Below are 25,076 nucleotides of genomic sequence, written 5' to 3' on the forward strand. Positions count from 1 at the left end.
TAGGACATACCGGTCAGAGAAAAGAAGGACTGGGTGAAGGCTGGAAAAGGGTATGAATATCCTATGGTAAACGGAGTTGCAGGAAAGGCCACCCAGGCGTCGGAAACGAAATCACTCAGAGCGGTGGGAGTAAAAGACTTGAAGACGGTATCCGCCGGAAAACAGTGACGGATCCTATCAACATGAGCATCGGTAAAGCAACATCTCTCCATAGGAGAGTCCTTAATGATCCCTTGGCTTTTCAGGGGACTGCTCTTCTCGTGATCTTTATGGGGAGAGTTTCGGAGCAACATCCTCACAGCAAAATAGAAACAGGGAGCAGAAAAACAGAGTAAGAGGAGGAAGAATGAAAAAGAAAAGAGAATACCTGATCGATCTTCGGTAGAAATTATAAAGGGAAGTTATATCGAATTTAAATGCAGAGTGATCCCAACCCTATCTCCTATTTATAATCATGATTTGCAGGGATGTCACTTCATTGACGTAATGATCACAACGGCTAGTCCGCTTATAACGGCTAGTTATCCGAGTAGTCCGTTGAAGATAAGATCAGAGCAAAATATAACTCATTAATTTACAATAAACTCCTTATATTTTGGGGGCAATTGTTAGGGCTGGATTTTTATTATACGTGATCCTTATACGTGATCCTAACCAGTGATCCTTGTTTCTTTGGCAGACAGTGATCCTCAGCAGGACTTCAGGATCAGGATCATGGACCATCAAAGGATCCTCATGCTAACAGTTACCTTCGTTTAAAACAATGTTATTTTGCAGGAACATCTAGCAGGATACGCTCTTAGCATCATAATCAAGGGACGCGTCTTCACAATTATAGCATGAGCTTAATCGAAGATAGACGTTGCAAAGGATATGGAAACTTAGCTTGATTTATGGGCGGCAATTTAGGCTAGATTGTCTTTTATTTCTAAAGGGGTAATGAGCTGATTATTAGTCTTTTTACCTAAAATAGGTCACCTACACTTGTATAAATACCACTCTTCCTCATTTGGAAGAACACACGACGACACACAACACAATTCTCACACGCTTAGACACTCGAAACTATAGTGATCCTTGTACTCAGCTCATTATCATCCGAAGTTGTAACTATATTTTTCTTATATTGAAGTTGGTGATCGGTAGTTGCCATCACCCGAGGTTTTTTATGCCGGAGATCATACATTGATCAAGGGCTTTTTCCTCGTATAAATCATTGTGTCTTTGCATATCTCTCACAAAAGTGATCCTTTACTTTTATAATTAACCAAGCATCATACCCCGTTTACATAAAGTTTGGTTACATTATCCTTGTGTGATTTTTGACCAAAACAATTATCACATACAATTTCAGAAGGAATGCCAAATCTAGTTATAATGTTTCTCTTAATGAAGGATATACCTTCCTTTTCTCTGACTTGGGCAAAAGCTTCAGCCTCTATCCTCTTGGAGAAGTAGTCAGTCATAGCAAGCATGAATATTTTTCCACCAGGTGCCTTAGGGAGCTTGCCAACTATATCCATCCCCCATCTCATGAATGGCCAAGAGGATGGTATAGGATGTAGAAATTCAGCCGGCTGATGAAGGATATTGCTGTGTCTTTGACAAGGATCACACTTCTTAGCATACTCCACAGCATCCCTTTTCATAGTTGGCCAGTAGTATCCTGTCCTTAAGATTCTTGAGAACAATGCCCTGCCCCCAGTGTGGTTTCCACAATCTCCTTCATGGAAGTCTTTTAACACTTCTTGAACTTCAGGATCCTCGATACATCTTAAATATGGTCCTGCAAGAGATCGCTTATATAGCACATTATTTAAGATTGTGAATTGAGATACCTTAATTCTGAAAGCCCTAGGATTTTCTCCCATAGGAATCTCCCCGTGTTGTAAGTATCTCATGATTGGTGAGATCCATGATCCTGAATAAGATTGAGTATCCTCACTAGGGATCATTGCAGTATCCTCTTCTATTTCCATGGCCACCTGATTTTCAATAGCAGGAGCCAGGATATGGATGATGGGGATACTTATATCCTCTGGGATCTTCAAAGATGATCCTAGATTGGCCAATGCATCAGCTTCTGTATTTTCCTCCCTGTGTCAAACTGAAGGAAACAAAGGAGAGTGCCAATTCTTTGACTATCTCTAAATATTTGGTTAGTTTTTCACCTTTAACAGCATAGGATCCATTAAAGTGATTGGTGATTAACAATGAATCCACGTATACCTCAAGATACCTGATCCTCATATGTTTAGCGATTTGTAAACCAGCGATTAAGGCTTCATATTCAGCCTCATTATTAGTGGCTTGGAACTCACAAGCTATGGAATGGGGTATTATGTCCCCCTGTGGCGATTTTAGTAGTATACCAAGCCCCGTGCCTTTGACATTTGAGGATCCGTCAGTATGTAGTATCCAAGGATCCTTAGTTTCATCCAGCTGCTGGACTTCCAATTCGGCTTCCTTTTGTAAATCACTACTGAAATCAGCCACAAAGTCTGCTAATGCTTGGGATTTGATGGCTGTTCTGGGTTCATATCTTATATCATGGGCGCTAAGCTTTACTGCCCACTTAGCCATTCTTCCGGACATCTCTGGTTTCCTAAGGACATTCTTAATTGGGAAATTAGTTCTAACAACAATAACATGTGTTTCAAAATAATGTCTTAGTTTAGTAGATGCCATAATCAGTGCAAGAATAAGTTTTTCAAAGTGTGAATACCTGGATTCAGCGTCAAGTAAACTCTTACTTACACAATAGACAGGATATTGTGTACCTTCATGATCCTTAACAAGGACTGCACTTACTGCTTTTGAGGATACCGCAAGGTATAAGGATAACACATCTCCTTTTTCTGGTTTCATCAATGCTGGGGCTGAGGACATGTATTCTTTTAGGGCTTGTAAAGCATTCTCATGCTTTTCAGTCCATTCGAATTTCTTGTTCTTTCTTAGGATGTCATAGAATTCATTACACTTTTCTGAGGATTTGGATATGAATCTGTTTAGAGCTGCTATCCTGCCTGTTAGCCTTTGCACATCCTTAGCGTTGGCAGGGGATTTGATATTCACCAATGCTTTGATTTGTTCCGGGCTTGCTTCAATGCCCCTCTGGGTTACCATATATCCTAAGAAATTTCCTGCTTTAACACCAAAGTGACATTTTGAAGGATTAAGCTTCATATTATAGTTATCAAGTATATCGAATGCTTCCTCCAAGTCCCTTAGGTGATCCTCAGCTTTTTTGGATTTCACCACCATATCGTCTATGTACACTTCCATAGTTTGTCCAATTTGATCTTTGAACATCATATTTACTAGCCTTTGATATGTTGCACCTGCATTTCTTAATCCAAAAGGCATAGCAATATAACAATATAAACCGGTTGGGGTCATAAAAGCCGTATCCTCTTGGTCAGACGGTTCCATCTGAATTTGTTGGAATCCAGACGATGCATCCATAAAGGTTAACAGTTCATGGCCCGTCGTTGCATCCACCATGGAGTCAATGTGGGGTAATGGGAAATGATCCTTGGGACATGCCTTATTCAAATCAGTGAAATCGACACATACCCTCCACTTTCCATTTTTCTTTTGAACAACAACCACATTGGCTAGCCATTTTGGATACTTTACTTCTCTAATCATACCTGCTCGTAGTAATCTTTCTACCTCTTCATGGATAATGGCATTTCTTTCTGGTGCAAACTTCCTCCTTTTTTGATGGATTGGTTTGACCGACCTGTCAATGCCAAGTTTTTGAGTGATAATATCCTTAGATATACCTGTCATATCCTCGTGTTTCCATGCAAAGGTAGATTTTCTTCTTTTGAGGAAGGATACAATGTCTTCCTTCATTTTGCCAAGGATCCCTGATCCGATGTAGATTTTAGATTCAGGATCATCAGGATCCAAGAGGATTTCATCCACATCCTGCTCTCTCGCTTCCAAGACATTCCTTGGAGGATACTATAATTGCTATTGCTCCCTTGACTTCGAGGCTGGTTTCATTGATGAGGTGTAACAATCCTTAGCCTCCTGTTGATCACTATCGATCTTGATTATTCCCCATGGGCTAGGGAGCTTCACACATTGATGGTAGGTGGATAGGACTGCCTTCATATTGTGTATCCAGGGCCTGCCAAGGATAACATTACAACAAGACAAACAGTCAATAACACAAAATTTCTGATAATTATGTAATCCTTCCACGTAAATTGGGAGTTTGATGTCCCCCAGGGTTTTCTTAGTTTCGCCACTAAATCCCACGAGCACGGAGGATCTTGGTGTGATATCTGATTCAGGGATACCCATTTTCTTCAGCACATCAAGCTGGATGATGTTTACCGAACTTCCTCCGTCAATAAGGATCCTGCGGACAAAGTGGTTAGAAATAAAGAGAGTAATAACTAAACTATCATGATGAGGATCCTGGATGTCAACTCGATCATCTTCATCAAAGGTTATCACTCTTCCTTCCGAGACACTTGATGTTCGAATAGGTCTTTCTCCGTTATCCATTTTAGCTTCCTTTGCATGCCTTTTAGCTGCTGAGAAGGATGTACCACAGATGTCTGATCCTCCAGAAATAAAGTTGATCACTTGTGCATCTGCCGGAGAAGCTGGAGCTTTCTCAGGGATCCTTTCAGGATCCCGAGTCCTTTGCTTTTTTCTTCCCAACAACTCTTTTAGATGCCCCTTGCTTAGCAGATATCCAATTTCCTTTCTTAACGTGATGCATTCTTCGGTTAAATGCCCAAAATCCTCGTGGTATGCACACCACTTCGATTTGTCTTTAGTTCCGGCTGGTTTGTCATTTTTTCTAGGCCATCTGGCTTTTTCTCCTAGATTCTGCATTGCAAGGATTAGTTCATGGTTATCAACGGAAAAACAGTATTCAGAAATTGGAGGATAATCTTCATCATCCTCTTCTTGGTCAACAGCATGCACGTTCTGGTTGTCAGTTCTGTTATAGGATTTGAATCTGTTGCTTTTGAAAGAGGATCCTTGCTTTTCTTGTTTTGAGGATCCTACTTGTCTCTCCTGGATCCTCTTGTCATCCTCTAACCGGATGAACCTGAGTGCCCGAGTTCTTACTTCGTCTAGGTTCCTGCATGGTGTCATAACAAGATCATCATAGAACAGTGAATCCTTAAGTAAACCCATCTTGAAGGCCTCAACAGCTGTGGCCACATCCAAGTTAGGAATATCCAAGGATTCTTTACTAAACTTGGTTATATAATCCCTTAATGATTCATTATGACCCTGAGTTATCCTATATAAATCGCTAGTCAATCGTTCAAATTTTCTACTACAAGAAAATTGATTATTGAATAAGTTAACTAAATTAGCGAATGAAGTAATAGAGTATGGGGGAAGACTTAGCAGCCATTTAAGAGCTGATCCAGTAAGAGTGGATCCAAATCCCTTGCACAGGCATGCTTCCTTTAACCTTTCTGGAATAGGATTGATCTCCATCCTCTCCCTGTATTGTGCTATGTGTTCCTCAGGATCCGTTGTACCATCATACAGCTTCATAGTAGGGATATGGAATCTTTTGGGTATCTCAGCATCACAGATTGGTGGTGCAAAACGAGATACCTTATGGCTTCCATCTGCAATCTCCGGGATAGGTTTGACTACCCCTGGAACACTTGATATCATATCCTTCAGTTTTTGTAGTTCTCTGGCCATTGCATGATTGATACCTGTATCCTGCATGAATCCATGGTTAGTGGTATAAGAATTATTAAAAGTGTTACCTCCCATCGGGTTCAAATTAGGAACATTGGATGTGAATCCATGTTGCAGGGATTCTGGGATGATGGAGGGACCAGTGGAAGCGATGGTTTGCATTGGAATAAAATCTCCTTGATGGACATCTGGACTTCCTGTTTGCAAATTCTTCAAGGATCCTGGTATCTAAGGGGATCCTTGAACCTGGGATGATCCTGGAACAAAGGAGGATCCTTGAACCTGGGATGATCCTGGAACAAAGGAGGATCCTTGAACCTGGGATGATCCTGTAACAAAGGAGGATCCTTGAACCTGGGATGATCCTGGAACAAAGGAGGATCCTAAGCTCATGAAGGATCCCATATGCTGAGTGTAGGATCCTGCCGGTTGGAAATATGATCTTGATGCCTGAGTCATTGCTGCTGGGCCGAAATGCACTCCTCTTAATCCACCCATATGTTGAATGTCTAGGGCCTCTGATGGCTGAGAAGTAATCATCGGAGTATCAAAATTCAAATATTTGGGCATTAGTGGGGAATGATCCTCTGCCGTTTTCTTTTGCCTTTTGAGATCTCCGATTTCCTTGAGGATCCTGTCATTAGTTTCATCCTGCTGCTGCATACAATCCCTCATCTGCAAAATCAAAGTAAATATATCACTAGTACTGGGAACAGAAGAAGTTAAAGCAGAAGATGATGGTTTAGAGGAGATAGGAGTTGGTCTCTTCTCAGCATTTTTCTGAGTTCCAGCTGGTGGTGGAGGCAAAGGTGGAATGCCATTAGATGAATTGACTGCGGACATTGCTGTGGAAGTATTCTTCAACGATGAAGCCATGCAACACTTCCGGAATGATCACCAACAGAAAAATTTTCTTATGAATGAAGCACCAATTGCCCCACGGTGGGCGCCAAACTGTTTTGGTCAAAAATAACTTAAAGATAATGCAACCAAACTTTATGTAAACGGGGAATGATGCTTGGTATGATGAACAAAGTGAAGGATCACTCAAATGTAAAATGCACAAGTGACACAAGGATTTATACGAGGAAAAAGCCCTTGATCAATGATCTCCGGCATAAAAAACCTCGGGTGATGGAAACTACCGATCACCAAACTTCAATATAACAAATAATGGTTACAACTTTGGATGGTAACGAGCTAGGTACAAGGATCACTGTAGTATCGTATGCTAAAGCGTGTGAGAAATGTGTCGTGTCTTCCGAATGTTCAAGAGTGCCTTTTATACAAGTGTGTGTGGTTCTATTTTAGGCAAATCACCTAACTACTAGCTCGTTACCCCTTTAGAAATAGAAGTAAATTTAGCCTAAATAATCGCCCTTGAATTGTGCTGAGTTTCCATATTCTTCATAATGTCCATCTTTGATTATGCATGTGCAAAATTAGCGTGATAGATTCCTTGTTTACGTTGCTAAGACCAAGTCCAACTAGTAATTCCTGCAAAACAACATTTAATCTAAAGAGAATAATCGTTAGTGTGAGGATCCTTAGGATGATCCGTGATCCTGATCCTGGAGCTCCTTTGAGGATCGTTATCTGCCAAAGAAGTAAGGATCACTTGTTAGGATCACATGTAAGGATCATAGGTCATAAAAATCCAGCCCTAACACTTATGGCTTCCATCTGCAATCTCCGGGATAGGTTTGACTACCCCTGGAACACGTGATATCATATCCTTCAGTTTCTGCAGTTCTCTGGCCATAGCATGATTGATACCTGTATCCTGCATGAATCCATGGTTAGTGGTAAGAGAATTATTAAAAATGTTACCTCCCATCGGGTTCAAGTTAGGAAACATTGGATGTGAATCCATATTGCTGGGATTCTGGGATGATGGAGGGACCAGTGGAAGCAATGGTCTGCATAGGAATAAAATCACCTTGATAGACATCTGGACTTCCTGTTTGCAAATTCTTCAAGGATCCTGGTATCTGAAGGGATCCCTGAATATGGGATGATCCTGGAACGAAGGAGGATCCTTGAACCTGGGATAATCCTGGAACGAAGGATGATCCTGGAACGAAGGAGGATCCTTGAACCTGGGATAATCCTGGAACGAAGGAGGATCCTTGAACCTGGGATGATCTTGGAACGAAGGAGGATCCTTGAACCTGGGATGATCCTGGAACGAAGGAGGATCCTGAGTTCATGAAGGATCCCATATGCTGAGCATAGGATCCTGCCGGTTGAAAATATGATCCTAATGCCTGAGTCACTGCTGCTGGGCCGAAATGCACTCCTCTTGATCCACACATGTGTTGAACGTCTAGGACCTCTGATGGCTGAGAAGTAATCATCGGAGTATCAAAATTCAAAGATTTGGGCATTAGTGGGGAACGATCCTCTGCCGTTTTCTTTTGTCTTTTGAGATCTCCGATTTCTCTAAGGATCCTGTCATTAGTTTCATCCTGCTGCTGCATACGATCCCTCATCTGCAAAATCAAAGTAAATATATCACTTGTACTGGGAATAAAAGAAGTTAGAGCAGAAGATGATGGTTTAGAGGAGATAGGAGTTGGTCTCTTCTCAGCATTTTTCTAAGATCCAGCTGGTGGTGGAGGCAAAAGTGGAATGCCATTAGATGAATTGACTGCCGACATCGCTGTGGAAGTATTCTTCAATGATGAAGCCATGCAACACTTCCGGAATGATCACCAACAGAAAAACTTTCTTGTGAATGAAGCACCAATTGCCTAACGGTGGGCGCCAAACTGTTTTGGTCAAAAATCACTTAAAGATAATGCAACCAAACTTTATGTAAACGGGGAATGATGCTTGGTATGATCAATAAAGTGAAGGATCACTTAAATGTAAAATATGCAAGTGACACAAGGATTTATACGAGGAAAAAGCCCTTGATCAATGAATGATCTCCGGCATAAAAAACCTCGGGTGATGGCAACAACCGATCACCAATCTTCAATATAACAAACAATCTTTTTACAACTTCGGATGGTAACGAGCTAAGTACAAGGATCACTATAGTATCGTGTGTCAAAGCGTGTGAGAAATGTGTTGTGTCTTCCGAATGTTCAAGAGTTCCTTTTATACAAGTGTGTGTGGTTCTATTTTAGGCAAATCACCTAACTACTAGCTCGTTACCCCTTTAGAAATAGAAGTAAATTTAGCCTAAATAATCGCCCTTGAATTGTGCTGAGTTTCCATATTCTTCATAACGTCCATCTTTGATTATGCATATGCCAAAGTAGCGTGATAGGTTCCTTGTTTACGTTGTTAAGAGCGGGTCCTACTCGAAATTCCTGCAAGACAACATTAAATTCAAAGAGAACAATCGTTAGTATGAGGATCCCTAGGATGCTCCGTGATCCTGATCCTGGAACTCTTCTGAGGATCACTATCTGCCAAAGAAACAAGGATCACTGGTTAGATCACATGTAAGGATCACATGTAAGGATCATAAGTCATAAAAATCCAGCCCTAACACTGGGAATCACTGCTTTTTATCTTTATAGTGTTAGCTAATGCGTTTTATCATAAATTTGTTAATTGACATTGTGTCATTATTCTATTTAAAGTTAAAAAACAAGAGGAAAAACAAAAAAGGAGAAGAAAGAAAGTGGTGATCGAATCATCAGAAGAGACCGTTTCTGATTCCAATGATAAAAAATCTAGTCGAGCTATTGTTCTGCATACTTCCGAAGAAGAAGTAAATTCAGGTAACATAAAACGCATTTAACAAATTTCATGAAAAAAATATATGTTTTTAACACAATTCAATGTATCAGATGATGATTTTGTTGATCCACAACCAAGAGTTAACCCGACAAAAAATCAAAAGAAGGAAAAAGCAGAATCAAAACCAAAGAGATCATTGAGGAAAGATAAAACAAAAGAACAACCAGAACAACAACCATATTACGATTACGACGGAAAAAAATCAACATAAGATGTGCGGTCAATAATCTAAAAGATTATATTGAAAGTTTGTCAAAAGAGCAAAGGAATGCTGTTAAAGAAATAGGGTTTGAGAGCATACTAAAATTCAATCTGCATTCAGTTCCACGCAAATTCGGATATTGGCTGGTAAAAAACTTTGATGCTGAAAATGATGAGATAAATACCGGAGATGAAAAGATTAAGATCACAGCTGAATTTATCCAAAAGGTACTTCAAATACCAAATGGAAAAACAGAGATTGAGGAAAAATTGAGACCAAAAGACACTGATCTTATAATTAAATTCTGGCGCGGTCAATTCAGCAAAGATATCTTGAAGAGAATGTATGCGCACAACTTGATTAGTCATTTAAAATCAAGAAATGAGCTTGGAAGATTGTTCAAACTAAATTTCTTGGTTATATTTTTTACAATCATGGCGGAGGCAATGCAAAGTAGTAATGTTAGTCAAAGATTCTTGCCATCAATGAAAAGTGACAAAAAAACCCAGGATTTTAATTGGTGTGAATATATTCTGACCGTTTTAAGGCGTACAAGAAGACAATGGCCTGGAAATGAGAAGCTCTTCAATGGACCTATTGCATTGTTAGCGGTATGAAATCTGATCTTTCACTATTGCTACATATTTGCTGAATGCTTGTTTAGACTGCTTGTTTATATTCTTTGTTTGTTTAAAACTATACTTTATAAAACGCAATGTATATTATAAAACACAATGATCTTTCATTTTTGTTTCTTTATATTCTTTGTTTGTTAAAACTTCTTTTCTAGTGTAAAACGCAATGTTTTTGTAAAACGCAATATATTTATAGTTACAAAACATTAGTTTTGTAAGTTGTTTACAATGATTTATATTTTAAAACGCAACAAAATTTGAATTGATTATATTTCTAAAACCCAATGATTCATACAGATACTATATGCTTACAAAAAACAAGGATTTGACGATGCTGAAAACACTGAAGAGTTCTCTCTTGATAAAATTGACTCTACAACATTACAAGAATTTGAAGATGAATTGGAAATTGCTGCGCAAAATGAGGGGAGATGTCTTGTAATGGATAAAAAGAAAAAAGTCAGAAAGAATAAACAAAAAAATCAAGATGAAAAGGATGAATTTTATGTTTATCCAACTGAATCCGAGAATGAAAACGAAGAAATTTTTGAAAATGAATCTGAAGAAAATGATGAAGACGATGCTGAAGAACAACCAATCACATTACTTAAAGCTGCAACAGACTGGATTGATCAAGAGAATCAAGAAAATGTTCAAAACAGCCCAATTAAAACCAATGAAACTGAGAAAACACAAACAGAAAGTGGAGGATCATGGGGGCAATTCTTCATTAAACCATCAATAGGAAATAAAGATAAAATGTGGGTAGACAGTCAAAGCCGACTGCGTAATTTCATGCCATCACAAAATCAAAGTGAAGGTCTTTCTGACATTCATTCAACAAAAAGTGGCGATGAAAATATGAAGAACATTGAAAATAAAAAATCACATGAAGAATATCTTGTGACTGTTTTGGATGATCATTTAAAAGGATTTGAAGAAATTTTCGAAAACATCCAATCACGCATAGATGAGATTGTCGAAGAATATCCAAACAGTGAAGCTCTTCATATCAAAGTAAACGAATGGGTGTCATTGATGGAAAAATTAAACCATCAAGCAAAAAAGCACAAGAAAGTTAATATTGATTCAACTATGATGGAAACACCATCAAGATTTCTAAATTTGAGCCAAAATGAAGACAATGAAAATCAAATCATTTCAACTCCATTGATTATAAAACGCAATGATGATGATGCAAAACGCAATGAAGATAACACAGCTGTAGTCCAGTCCTCCAATCCAGAAAAAATCAGTAACAATGACCCTGCATCTATTCTGCAAACACACATTGAAAAACCTTCAATGGAACAATCATCATTTAGCGAAGAAACTCCTTCATTAATGTTGGAGATGATCAAAAAGACAGATGAAGAAGAAAAAAAAATCAAATCAAAAGAAAATTCAGGATAATGAGGTTCCATCCTTTGATTTGAAAATTTCTCAGTTGTCTTCAAATGTTGATGAAAATGAAGTTGAAGTTGATGCTATTCCTCACGCTGCACAAACCGAAATTCAAGCGGAATCTGAAAATAGATCAATAGAAAAAGATGTTCAAATTACTGGAATACAAACAGTGTTTGAAAGAATTGAAGAACAGGATAATACTGAAAAGCAAATCAGTGATCTAATTCAAAACACATCATTCCTCAACCCACAAGAAGATCCGTATAAAACACCTGCAAAATCAGTTCATCAAGAACAACCAACAACAGATATAAGCAAAACAGAAGAAATAATCACAAGGATGGTACGACCTGATCGAGAGAAAAATGTACCAGAAGTGTTTTGTTCACCGTACTATCTACGACAAGTAGCAATGAAGGAAGCAAGAACGGCACACGAAAACAACATATCGGGATATGCTTTCCATGTAGAAGGAGAAATTATGTAAAAATTCATTTATATACACTAAAACAAAAAAACAAAAATAAAAAAAATTGTAATTTAATTATTAATTTTTTTTGCAGGGATACTCTTTTTGAAATTAAAGATCATGTATTTCTATATAGATATGCTGTTGAAACAATGAGGCCAGGATTGGAAATCACCGGAGAAGTAATCAGTTGTTGGTCATATATTTTGAATGAAGAAGAAAAAAGAAGATCAAAAGACAACAAAACTCCAAGATTTTTCTGTACTATTCGAATGCTGGTATGATATATAAAACTCAATTTTTCTGTATTCGTATAATGAAGTATTTTGAAGTTTGATTGAATGAAGTTTTATAAAACGCAATTGTAGTTTTATTTCTTTAATAAAATGCAATGCTTACTTTGTTTGAATGAAGTTTTATAAAACGCAGCTGTATTTTTTATTACCTTCATAAAACGCAGCTGTATGTTTTATAACTTCATAAAACGCAATAATATGTTAATTTGATTAATTTTATGCTGGCTTTTCCTTTGAATGATAAGGAAGAAACAAATAAAGAAAAGATGATAGAAGCATTCACAATGAACATAGAAAAAATTCTTAAAGGTGCAAAGCTAAAAAGCATAAAGGATTTTAAAATTATCCTTGTCCCGATTCTCTATATACAGCATTTCTTTGTGATCTCCTTCAATCTTGAAGAGAAACAAATATTCATCATTGACAACAGTGCCAAAAAAGAATCAAATAAAGCTAAATATGGGGATGTGCCTGAAAATACAGTAAGTATTCTTACTTATGCTTTTAAAACACAAATATAAACCACCTAATCTTTTTGTTTTGTTTTTTTTTTCTGTAGAGGAATGCTTTGGCAGCTTACCTTAAATCTGTTGGACATGAAAAAGCAGATGATATAAAGGGAATAACCCCTGTTAGAATGCAGATGAAATGGAGGACACAATATAATGGCATTGACTGTGGTATATTCACTATGCGTCATATGGAATGTTATCATGGAGAACCGGTCGAAAAATGGGATTGTGGGTTTAACGTGGAGTATGAAGAACCTGCAAGGGGTAAAAACAAAAAACCAGTCAACAAGCAGACCGCACAACTTGAAGATTTAAGAAGAAAGTTCATCGCGAAGATATTATTGCACGAAATCAACGAACAAAGAGATTATGTAATTGAGGACTCAAAGAAGTTTCGAGACCTCAGTGCGAAACTTAAAAAACAATCCTATGACACTAGTTTAGATAGGATTAAAGACAGGCTTTCTCTTGCTGGTTTACTTTGATTTTGAAATGCTACTTATTATAAAACGCAATGTTTTTTCATTTAGCATGTTTTTAATATAACTCATTATTTTCTTGATCTTGCTAGTTACTTTGACTTAGAAATGCTACTTATTATAAAACGCAATATTTTTTTCATATAACGCAATATTTTGATGATATTTTTAAAATGCACTTATTTGTTTGTTATTTTAAAACGAAATATGTATCATTTAAAATTATTTAAACATTATTTTGAAAAAAATTTATAAAATATATATACAATTTATAAAACGCAACATTTTAATAGTATGCTATAACTCAACATTGTCAATTTTAATTTTAATATGTTTTGAATATAAAATGCAATGTTTTTTCTAATTATTCATTTCCAAACATATAACGCAATATAATTTATAACTCAGTGCAATTTTTTTAAAATTTTTATAACACAAAAAACAAATTAAAAACATAATTACAATAAGGACAATAATAAAAATAATATATTATAATCTTCTAAAACGAAATGTTATAAAAAATAAAATAATATACAATATATGAATACTGTATGATAGAAATTGATACATTTGATTAGACCAAAAGCCTTAAAAAGCCTTAAAAAGCCTTTTGGATTTCTGATACCAAATACTGTGTATGATTGAACATTCAATTCAAAGAAAAAAATAAAAAATAATCATTTTTATTATTAAAACAGAGTTGATTCAAATTCCTCTACCAATATATAAGAACAGAAACCCTAAACTATTTTCACATTGCTCTCATCATACACCAAATACCCAACACACACAAACCCTAAAATGGCTAATCCACAACTATCAGTTTGGTGGGTTAAAAGAGGCAATTTCGTTCTTCAATTCCTTGATGGAAAAAAATAAAATATCATTCCGTTGCTTCTGTTCTTCATAACTGCAATGAAAATGTTTTGAAAAGAATGAACGAAATAGGTATACCACCTTCTTGTTACACAAATCAAACAGCCGCACTGTTCAGAATTCTACACAAGAGATATGGTGATCCGAATCAAACTGCAACTGAAGATGCCCAGGTTACATCTTGGGAGTTCATTGAGGAAACTTTCAAAGTTTCAGTGACAAGGGACGATGGTGAAGTGGAGATGTATGACCCAAAGGACATATCTACCAGTGAGGATCTAAACTTTTTGAATCAGTTATCTAAAATACCCATCATCAACAACTCTGGTAGCAAATTTGCAGAGAAGCTCCAAAACGCAGTAGTCTCACAGGTTGAACTTTGGATTGAATCTGAAAGTGATGAGGAAATCCCTAATGGAAGCTTAGGGTTCTCATCCGATGAAGAAACAAACTTTGATCCATGAAGCTGATCATGCTTGTAATTTTTCTTTAATTTTGTGGTTTGAAAACATCATGTTTGTGGGTTTAAAAACTATCATCATCTATATAACGCAATGTTTATTATATCCAATTGCATTTCTTGTTTAATTTTATGTATGAACTGATATTGTTGTTATCATAAAACGCAATTAAAAAAAACAAACTGATATTTATGAAGGATATCTCAAAACGTAGTAACAAAAAGAGATGAAACCTATACATCATAAAACGCAATGACAAATTTTTTTTTTTACTTATTGATATCTGATTTTGACAGAATTTGTATACATAATTACATTGCATTGCTAGAACCTATAGCATTAGAAGAAACCTTATCTTTACATGTTCGACTGTTATGTCCTTTTCCACCACATACACGGCACGATTTCTGGATCTTTGATGATTTCTGAATTGCAATCTCACGATTAGACTTGATCCTTTTTTGTACACCGCATCCTTTGGTCCTTACTTTGATCGGGACACGAATCATAGAATCTGATTTTTCTATGTTCCCTCCAATATCAGCAAATCTTTCTTTGCGACTAGGAGATGGCGCAGCAACCATAACCTCATCCGCTTTATCAATATAACTTTTAATATGATCCCTGTAACGACACAGTTCATCTAAATCGCCAACCAGCCTATTAACAACATACTCATTTGCAACAACGATTTCTCTATAAACTTTATCAATTTCACTATTCCTACCAATTTCATCAAATCGAATATTGGAATGATTTGATCCCACTGAAACAACATCTCTCATCCATCTTCTATGAACATATCTCCTAGGAAACTCACTTATATCCTCATACCGTAATACGTAAAATATATGGCGGCACAATATACCAAATTGTTCAAACCGTTTGCAAGAACAACTTATACTTAAACCATCTTCTTCTTTGCTGTATTGCACCTGTAAATAAGATTAAAAAGCTATATAAAATTAGTGAAATGTAATATAAAACGCAATGAATAATAAATATAATACAGATATAACCATATGATCATATAATGTTAAAACGCAATAAAACATGAAAAATAAAACGCAATATATATTTAAACAATATAAATTTAAAAAAATACCTTGAAAAAAGAAGTGCATGGCTGTCTGAAATCCTTTATTTCAAAATATTGAACATCACCCACAGTATCAACAGACTTTGACATACACTTTGTAATAGCAGCATCAATTTCAATCTGAATATCCTTAAAAATTGTTTGGGTATATATTTCTGATGCTTGTTTCTCCAATACAAAGTCACTCCAGGGTTTACACTCAATATACCTTGTATCATGATCATTCCTCCTATGCTCATGCCTTTGAATATCCATTGCAGTCTCAAAATGAGTGAAAAATTCAACAAGTGTACATCTTGGATTGCAAATCTGACCAAAGAAGTAATTCTCGCTTTCACATCTTGACGTAGTACGCATAAGCCCAGCCAAATCCTCTCCATGGTAATAAGCAGGAATCCAATCAAATCGAAGATCGTACATATCTTTTAACCACTCATGATTTTCCAATCCAAAAGTAGACATTATTGAATGCCACTTAGTTTCAAAATCTTCTGGAATAATAGTATCATTCCAAACAACATGAGTCATTCTTGTATTAAAATCAGTGTTTGCTGACAAAGCAGGGCCAACCTGAATAAAAAGTTATAAAATCATTAAACATAAAACGCAATAATTTAAAAACCAATATATTGAAAATGATAAACATAAGCATTGATTGTAAAACGCAATTGTTTTGTAATTCTATTGATAAAAATGTTAGAGGATCTTATTGTATAATACATAAAACGAAATAATAAAATAATTATAAAATTGCAGTTTGTTATATCATAAAACGCAGTTAATACCTTTGTCTTCAATTTCTTCCATATATGCCACATACATAACCTATGCCTACTTCTTGGAAGTACATCTTTAATAGCTCTCTTCATTGCAGCATCTTCCAAAAGCATTAACAAAGAATTAACAAAGCATCTTAAAAGCCATCTATACGAATCTGCAGTCTCCGAACCAAGTAATGCACCACCAAATGTGACATTCCTAAAATGATTATCAATACGAGTAAATGGTACAAAAACCAAATGATACCTGAATAAAAAACAAATTAAAAAAGCATTAGAAAAATTAGAAAAGGATATATAACGCAATAGAATATATAACGCAATAAATCAAAAAAACTTACTTGTTTGATTTATAAGTAGCATCAAAACCAAATATGTCACCAAACACTGTATAATTTTTTTTTATTGCTCATCAGCCCAGAAAAGCCCTTTCAATCTTCTATCTTCACCAATAACATAATCACATGTGAAACCAGGACAACATTCTTTCTTCCTAATAAGACGCCTAACTACCATTTCTGCATCATACTCTCCGATGTAAAGATTCAAATCCCTTCTATAATTCTTACAATCAACTTTACTAGCTCCAACTTCACCAAAACCACCATACATTGTTTTCATAATATTGAATGCTTTAACAGGTCCAATATTGATTGCAGACAATCCAGATATAAAACTTTCTTTCACATAATCGATACTTCTGGCAGCCGGCAAGAAATGAATATCTTCATATTCAACAAAGATATGATTATGTTCTTCATCAAAGTAGTAGATTTTAAACATATTATTGTTCTCTAATATTAGTTTCACATGAGCATTGCATCCAACTCTTTTTGAACCTCTATTACGTCTAACAATCTTTTTACTATTCTCAACTGAACCAGAATCTATTTCTTTGCTAACATGAAATCCTTCTTTTGAACAGACAATATATCTTATTTTTACTAAACCACCAACATTTTTCCAAGAGGTATTTTTTCTTGCAGAAAAACCTGCAGCAAGTGCATATCTCTGATAAAATGCAAATGCCTCATCAAATGACTTAAAAAGCATTCCAACAGCAGGTGTAATAGATCCACTGACTTTAAGTTTGAAAAACTTTCTTCCACTGTTTATGCATACACGTTCCTCCCACTTGGAAATGTTATCTGAAACAATTAAAAAGACTATAAAACGCAATACCTCTAACAGAATAATGTTTCTATTGATAAAACTAAAAATATGTTAATAAAAATTTAAAAAAAACAAAACTTTAAAGTTTATAAAAGCATAAAAAGCATAAAAAGCAATACGTTCAGTAAAACGCATCATGTGATCTGAAACACTTTACAAAAAATCATAAAACGCAATACAACCTATATAATAATGTGTTTACTGTTAAATCTCAAAATATGTTAATAATAATTTAGAAATACAGACCTTTAAGGTTTGTATATGAACTATTATCAAATAAATAATAAAACGCAATACATTCAGTAAAACGCATCCAATGATGAACAAACAAAAATTGTACAACAATAACAGTTATAGCTTTATATAGCTTTATATTACATAAATCATAAACTACAAGTTTGTATGCATATAATTTAATTAATATAATAAAACGCAACTCTTAACTAAAACGCAATAAAATGATGAAGAAACAAAACAAACAAATTATGTTAAATTATACAACAATAACAATTAAACTTATGAAATATCAAATATTAATTACAGAAACACGAATTATAAAACGTAAAACAATGAAATTTGGACAAAAATAACAAAAATTAACTCAAAATTGAAGCTAAACATACCAGCAGAGTCTGACGAAGACATTGAAGTTATCGAATTGACAAACGAAAGAAGATTAATGTTTGAAAAGAGGTGAATTTGCGATCGATGGCGATTTAGGTTTATGGAATCTTCAATTCTGTTATGAGAGTGATGAACTATGAAAAGAAGTAACAGAATCTATAAATTAGAACGAAGATATGATAATGTAAAAAGACGAAAAAAGCCCCCGCGTCCAAAAATTTAAAAAAAGATGATGAACGGCTGAGATTGCTTCCTATCCTTCCTAGCGAAAATTAATTTCCTATTTGATCTTTACCCTTATATTTAAAGTGAAAAAGTTTTTTTTTAATATTATAGCCGTTGGTAACGGCTAAGTTTTTCAAATATGAGTCCGTCTTCCCCGTCTTGCCCACGCCGGTTTTAACATCACAAGCCAAGGGGGCGGTGTGGGGGACCGGCGCCGGCCCCCATACCCCTTGGTTTAATAAATGATGTATTTAATTAATAAAGGTTTATTTCTTTTTCTTTTTTAAAAATATGTTGTGTAAGATTAATGTATATGTTTTATTACATCTATTATATATAATAAATGTGTTAATTTTTGCTGATGTGTCAAGCTAGGAGGCCTCTAAATTTTGCTTTTTGGCGGGAAAACCATGGATCCGTTTTTTTGACAATGAAGCCCCGAATGGAGCCATTTTACCCGCTTTTTTGACCCGTGTATATAAGCTGTATAAAAACCTAAATTTCTCTATAGCCTCATTCTTCTTCTTCGCCGCTTCATTCTTGAAACCCTAGATTCACATCTCAGATCATATCGCCTCTTCTTCCAATGTCTCATTTTCTCTAAAACCTAAATCTTTATCATCGCTTAATCGTCGTTACCACCACAAACTTGGATTATCTTCTTATTTTTGGTGGTGGAGACAACCGACGTAAACCCTAAGTTAAGGTATTTGATGATTGGAACAAAATGGAAAGAGATTTGTTTGAGAGGTATGTTATTTTGGTTTGATTTGCATTTTCGTTACATAATTAGGTTAAATTTGTTCGTTAAGCTGTTGATTTTGATTGAATCTCATCTGTTTTTAGGGTTTTTTTTTTATTTGAGCGCTGCGTTTTTGGTTTTGATTCTGCTTGGTTTTGGCGCTTCCTCAAAAAAGGTCGGAGTTTCCTTCAGATAATGTTGGTTTTGAAGTTGATGCTGTAATTTCAACATTCGGGTTCCGTTACGAACCTACCTGACAACGGAGATCGTTAGTTTTGCGGCGGCTAGGGTTCAAATGCGAACCCTACTACGGAGATGATCAGAGGTTGTTCTTCAGATTAAAATCATTGAATGGTTTGTGATTTATGTTTGTTGTTGCTTTATGTTGATGAAACTACAATTGCACATCTCTCTAATTTGGATCTTTGTATGGTTTTTTTTTTTTCAATGCCTTACTCGGTTATCAGGCACATTCAGGAGTCGTTAACCATGTGTGCTAGGACTTGAAAGGGGAAGTGAGGAATCTGTGAAAGCGTGGCCATTAACTTCTAGGGAGTGCATTCATGATCTCACTTCAAATGGAAACCAATTCCATTCCTCTGTTTTCTATCCAAGTTTTTCTACTCCTTTGGTTATTAGTGGAACTTGGGTAGGTAATTTTTTTTTCTTTTGGTGTTGCATTCATATTTCTTATACATATTTTTGTGCCTTTTTTAAAGAAGTAAGATGCTATTGCTTTATTAACCACAGGTTGAGAACGAATTTGAAGATTAAGTAGATGGTTGTACATTTTTTTTAATTAAGTAGATTTCACATTTAGTTTCATTTTATTTTTATTTTTACCGATTTCTCTTTTTTTTGTTATTCTGTAGAAGTGGAGGCACAATTAGGCTCAGATCACTTCAGACGAAGCCACCAAATATACTCCAATTTATTTATTATTTAAGGGTAAGTAATCATTAATCAACATTTAATTAAATGGATTGGACTTATTTAAGTCGTGCATTAGAAACCCATTGTTGCATTTTTCATGTGACCGGAGGACTTAAGACACCCTTTTTTAATTTTTATGGCAGTTCAACAAATATATGAAACAACATTATAATAGGTCGTGTTTTGGCGAAGCATTAGTCTGTATGGGCCATTGAGTTGTGAGAACGGGAAGCGAAGGCGTGACTTGAAGATGCTTATATTGAGGTAATTATTCCTACTTTCAGTGCTTTCAACAAATATATGAAACGACATTATAATAGATCGTTTTTTGGCTCAACATTAGTCTGTATGGGCCATTGACTTGTGAGAACGGGAAGCGAAGACGTAACTTGAAGATGCTTATAGTGAGGTAATTCTTCCAACCTTCAGTGCTTATTAATTTTACTATTTTTTGCTTGCCAATTATTATTTGTTTACTCAAAAGGAGCTGTCGTGCTTGATTTTGTATGCTCGATGAGAAACAAAGCATGGCGAGTCAGTTATTGGATCCTTAAACGTTGTAATTAATTGGTCAAAATCATTAGCTATTGTACCAAAGTTGTTATACTTGACTTCTGTATGCGCTAGGAAAATCATCTTATGTTTGTGCTTCATATGCTTATGTTTGTATTTCATATGCTTGAAATACGACTATGTTTTTTACATTTTAATATGCACATACAAATGAGTGTCTAAACATAAACTAATGAAAATATGTTTAGGATAGAGTGGGTCGAAGCGTATGAAAGTTGTCTAAAGTCTATCTTTATCGCATAAAACCATCTAGATACTTTTTCATACAATTTGTTGATGATTAGTTGACAAATAAATAGATTTTCATGATTATCGTAAATTCAGTAAGACCATTAGTCAAGTTTCAGTTTATCTTTTATGTTAAATTATTTTTCTAGATAACCTTATATTGGTTATTAAATTGTTTCAAATATTTGCAAGCTTTGATCAACATGAAATAAATGAATACTTCCCTTCTACAGTTTTAACAAAAAAAAACAAAGAAAAAAATTGATTTTCATCAAGCCATGGTCGTTTTCTAATTCTTTAGACCACTTTCTACAGGTTTATGATCCTACACATTTGATAAGCACTTTTTACTTTAGAACATATACATGCCTTACAAAAACCAAGCCGATTAAGAGGAACAATCGATTTATCATCCATTAGTTTTTTAACCATTAGTCTTTTATTCAGAGTTGGATTCATGGTTTACAATTATATATGTTGTTTCCTTATGTACTCCTTTTATAGTAATCTACATGTAGTTAAAGTGACAATGATCTTATTTGTAGCAAAGTCAAATAGTTTATTGACTTTCTAAGTAACTTCATTTGCTTCACCTTTTTTAACTTGAACTAATCCAAGGCACGTTTTGCTTGCAAATTCCAAATTATAAATTACTGTATTGAAATTCAAGTGTGGAAAACATGTATTACCGGACACGCTAACCAACCCTCTACCATTGTGGCATTGTCCTAATGATCGAGGAGGCAGCAGGGGCTAAGTCAGTAGTAGGCCAAACGCAGCGGCCGGGAACCGAACCCGTATTTGTGTGGAATGGAACCCGTATTTGTTACATTTATAGTACAATGCTTCGTTTTATTTTAATCTTTAAATTTAGTTTGCCATAATAAGTTCATGCGTACAGTTCATTTACGATATTGATATGGTGTTCTTTATTTTTTGGGTTAATTAGGTGTGAGTGAATTGGGTTATTAGTGTTTTCTTTCCCATTTTATTGTTTTCTTGGTGGATTTATATAAGTTCATATAGTACTATCATTTACATATTTTTACTCCTTTTTACATTTGTTGACTCAGGAAAGTCAGCTTGATCAACTGCATTCAGCACTATTGGCATGCAATCTATATTTGTTAACAATATTTGTCTCTTCACAAGGGAACGATGGCGAACTCTAAGGTGACGTGTTAATGTCGAATAATTTATAAATTACGACTCAAAGGTATGGTTATGGTTATGTTATAAATTTATAATAAGATCTGGTTCCATCATTTCACAGTTTTGGTGTTATTTAATTGTTTAATGTACTATCTGTACTTAGTTTTCTGGTTAGGATGATGAATTAAAATCGTTGGGCACTAACCAACATGTGCTTCTCAAAATGGTATGGCTCTAAGAAAAGCGTGCTGCTGAAGTTCATATTTTGAGTTTGTGTTGAACAACTTTCAGCTTGGATAAAGTATGCCACTGTTGACTCTAATAGATTTACTGCAATGGCTATTAGCAACATTGCTTTAGCTGATATAGATGTTCCTAAATCATTCTTAGAATCATTTCCAAAGGTATCATTTGATAAATTGGTTGTCTCTTAGCATTTTCTTAAACCTTGCGAAATAAATCAACCTAAAAGTCAAGGTTGAATTTGGTGTTATTATTGATAATACTTTCATTCTTTGCAGAATGTAAAAGGTAGCTTGGGTGATCTTATTCATTGATATATTTGTTGGAAGAATATTGTCAGAAGCATTTATGGGTGAGATGACAGGTAATATAAGGAGTATCCTCAATTTAACTTCAAGATGTAACCTTTGACTTGTGTGGTCAAGCTTATTACTTTTCATCATCAAATCTGATATTGATCTTACAAGTGTTTCAAATTGGTATACTAGCAAGGTTGAAGATCTTTAAGAAATGTTATAGGATGATAATTGGTAGCTAATTTATACCTAGAAATATTTATATTACTTTTGAGTCAAGTAGTTTGTTTGACTGCAAAACTCAACTGATCATTTCATTAACAGTGAATATGTATGTTGTGTCCACACACAACTTTTGGAGGCATAATACAATGCCAGTGGAGTTGTGGACTTTCACATTTACTACATGGGACATCTTTTTAGTATATACTCAAATGGGTTAGTTAAGGTTACATATATATCAAACGAGAGTCAAAAACAGAGGAATTTATTAAGTTGTACATACTATTTGATTATAGGAGACAAAAGCTATCAAGAGCAGAGAAATTATTTAGATGACTAAGTGAGTTATCACATTGAAGGTGAGTATGAAATCTCTTATGTATATAATTGTCGACAAAAATAGAATACAAATAAAAAAGACCTTGGATTTGTTGTTATTGTAACTATTATTATTTTTTGTTGGGGGGGGGGGGGGGGTTAAGAAAGAATAAAGGTTGGCAACAACCCAGATGATTTCTAAAATAAGGGTACTATGTTGCAGGGGCCAATGTGAAATTATGGGTTGCTGGTGATTTTTAGGATGACAATGATGCTCCCATAAAGGATGACATATAACATATGATTTCTAAAATGAGTAGATCGGGCGATCATTTTTTAAGCAAGCTGCACTTTTATTACAAAAGGATAACCATCATGGGTTGTTGTTTGGTATAGGTACTTGGATCAGCTCGGAATGTCATCTGTTTATGACACGAAAATGTACTGCAGGCAGACGTTGATTGGAGGAAACTATGGTTTGCTTAATACTACAACTTTTGAGCCAAATCCAGATTACTACAGGTTTATATAACTTATTTTTGCATTATGCTTTGACTTTTGAGGTCAAAGTTATATATTATGATGAGATTTTGTTCTTTCTTTTCAGCGCTCAATTTTGGTTGATTGCTCAAAAAGTTCTTTCTGTAAGCTTCCTATAGTATTTGAATACTGTAGTTTTTCTATTCTTATTTTTAAAACAAAAAATTAGGGGTTTGAATTTCTGACATGATGTGAAACACGACACGAACATAACACGAAATTTGCGGGTTTGGGTTTAGTCTAAACAGGTTCGGGTCATTTTTAGGTTGAACCCGCGAACCTGTTTAGCTAAACGGGTCGGGTTTGGTCAACCCAGTCGGGTTGGCGGGTTGACCTGTTTAACCCTTTTATATTTTAGTATATTTTTTTGCAATACGTTTTATTTCATAGAGTAAATTGGGTGTGTACTTTATACCGTAATTATAACTTAAAAAATGATTTTGACATAAAATTTTATAATTAAATGTAATCGTATTATATTATATGCAATTATGTATTTTGTAGTAAATTTTAATATTAAGATACTAATTTGCGGAAAAAATAAAAGATAAAAAATTCATGTTATACGGGTCGTGTTTAGGTTTGTCTAAAATTTTCAGGTTCGGGTCGCGTTGAACCCGCCAACCTACGAACACGATCTGTCACTCTGCAAAAAATGTTGACGGGTTAGCCCAACTTGATCTGTCCTATTTATCTATGAAAATTGCAACGAAACTCAAAAGGGTAATAAAGTCATTTCTCACGAAGCTTCTAATATCTATTGCAGGAGGGAATAACACTACTATTGATCAATCTAGACAACAAAAGTACGTTGATGTAAGCTTGTCTCTAGATAGCGCTTGGAGCTTACATAAACTAAAATCGCGTGTTCATTATCATCGTCATAAATCAAATAAACCGTGCCATTCCAAGATTAGTGGAACAAACACATGAGAAGAATACCATTTAACTGCTAAAGACGGGGATCTACACAGTCAAGTGATGATGCTTAATGGTAAAGAACTAGGATTAAATTCAAATGGCGAGATACCACAATTTGAGCCTGTGAATGTGGATTCTTCAGAGCCCATAAGTGTTGCTCCCTTTTCGATTGTGTTTGCTCATATCCCAAATGTTACTTGTATGCGTGCGGGAATTAG

At 35.2% G+C, this 25,076-nt stretch overlaps 1 protein-coding gene across 1 annotated transcript; it reads right to left on the reverse strand.

Annotated features, from left to right (window-relative positions):
- Positions 1 to 15,101: 15,101 nt before the first annotated feature.
- LOC110906772 (protein FAR1-RELATED SEQUENCE 5-like) lies at positions 15,102 to 18,486 on the reverse strand. The gene is made up of 6 exons (XM_022151849.1): positions 18,465 to 18,486; positions 17,142 to 17,816; positions 17,010 to 17,055; positions 16,675 to 16,915; positions 15,896 to 16,459; positions 15,102 to 15,725 (listed from the first exon to the last, which is right to left on the reverse strand). Exons 1-6 carry the CDS (start codon positions 18,484 to 18,486, stop codon positions 15,102 to 15,104), a joined length of 2,172 nt encoding a protein of 723 aa, XP_022007541.1.
- Between the last annotated feature and the right edge of the window lie 6,590 nt (positions 18,487 to 25,076).

Source organism: Helianthus annuus, chromosome 14 (genome assembly GCF_002127325.2).
Source record: "Helianthus annuus cultivar XRQ/B chromosome 14, HanXRQr2.0-SUNRISE, whole genome shotgun sequence".
In the NCBI taxonomy this organism is placed as follows: domain Eukaryota; kingdom Viridiplantae; phylum Streptophyta; class Magnoliopsida; order Asterales; family Asteraceae; genus Helianthus; species Helianthus annuus.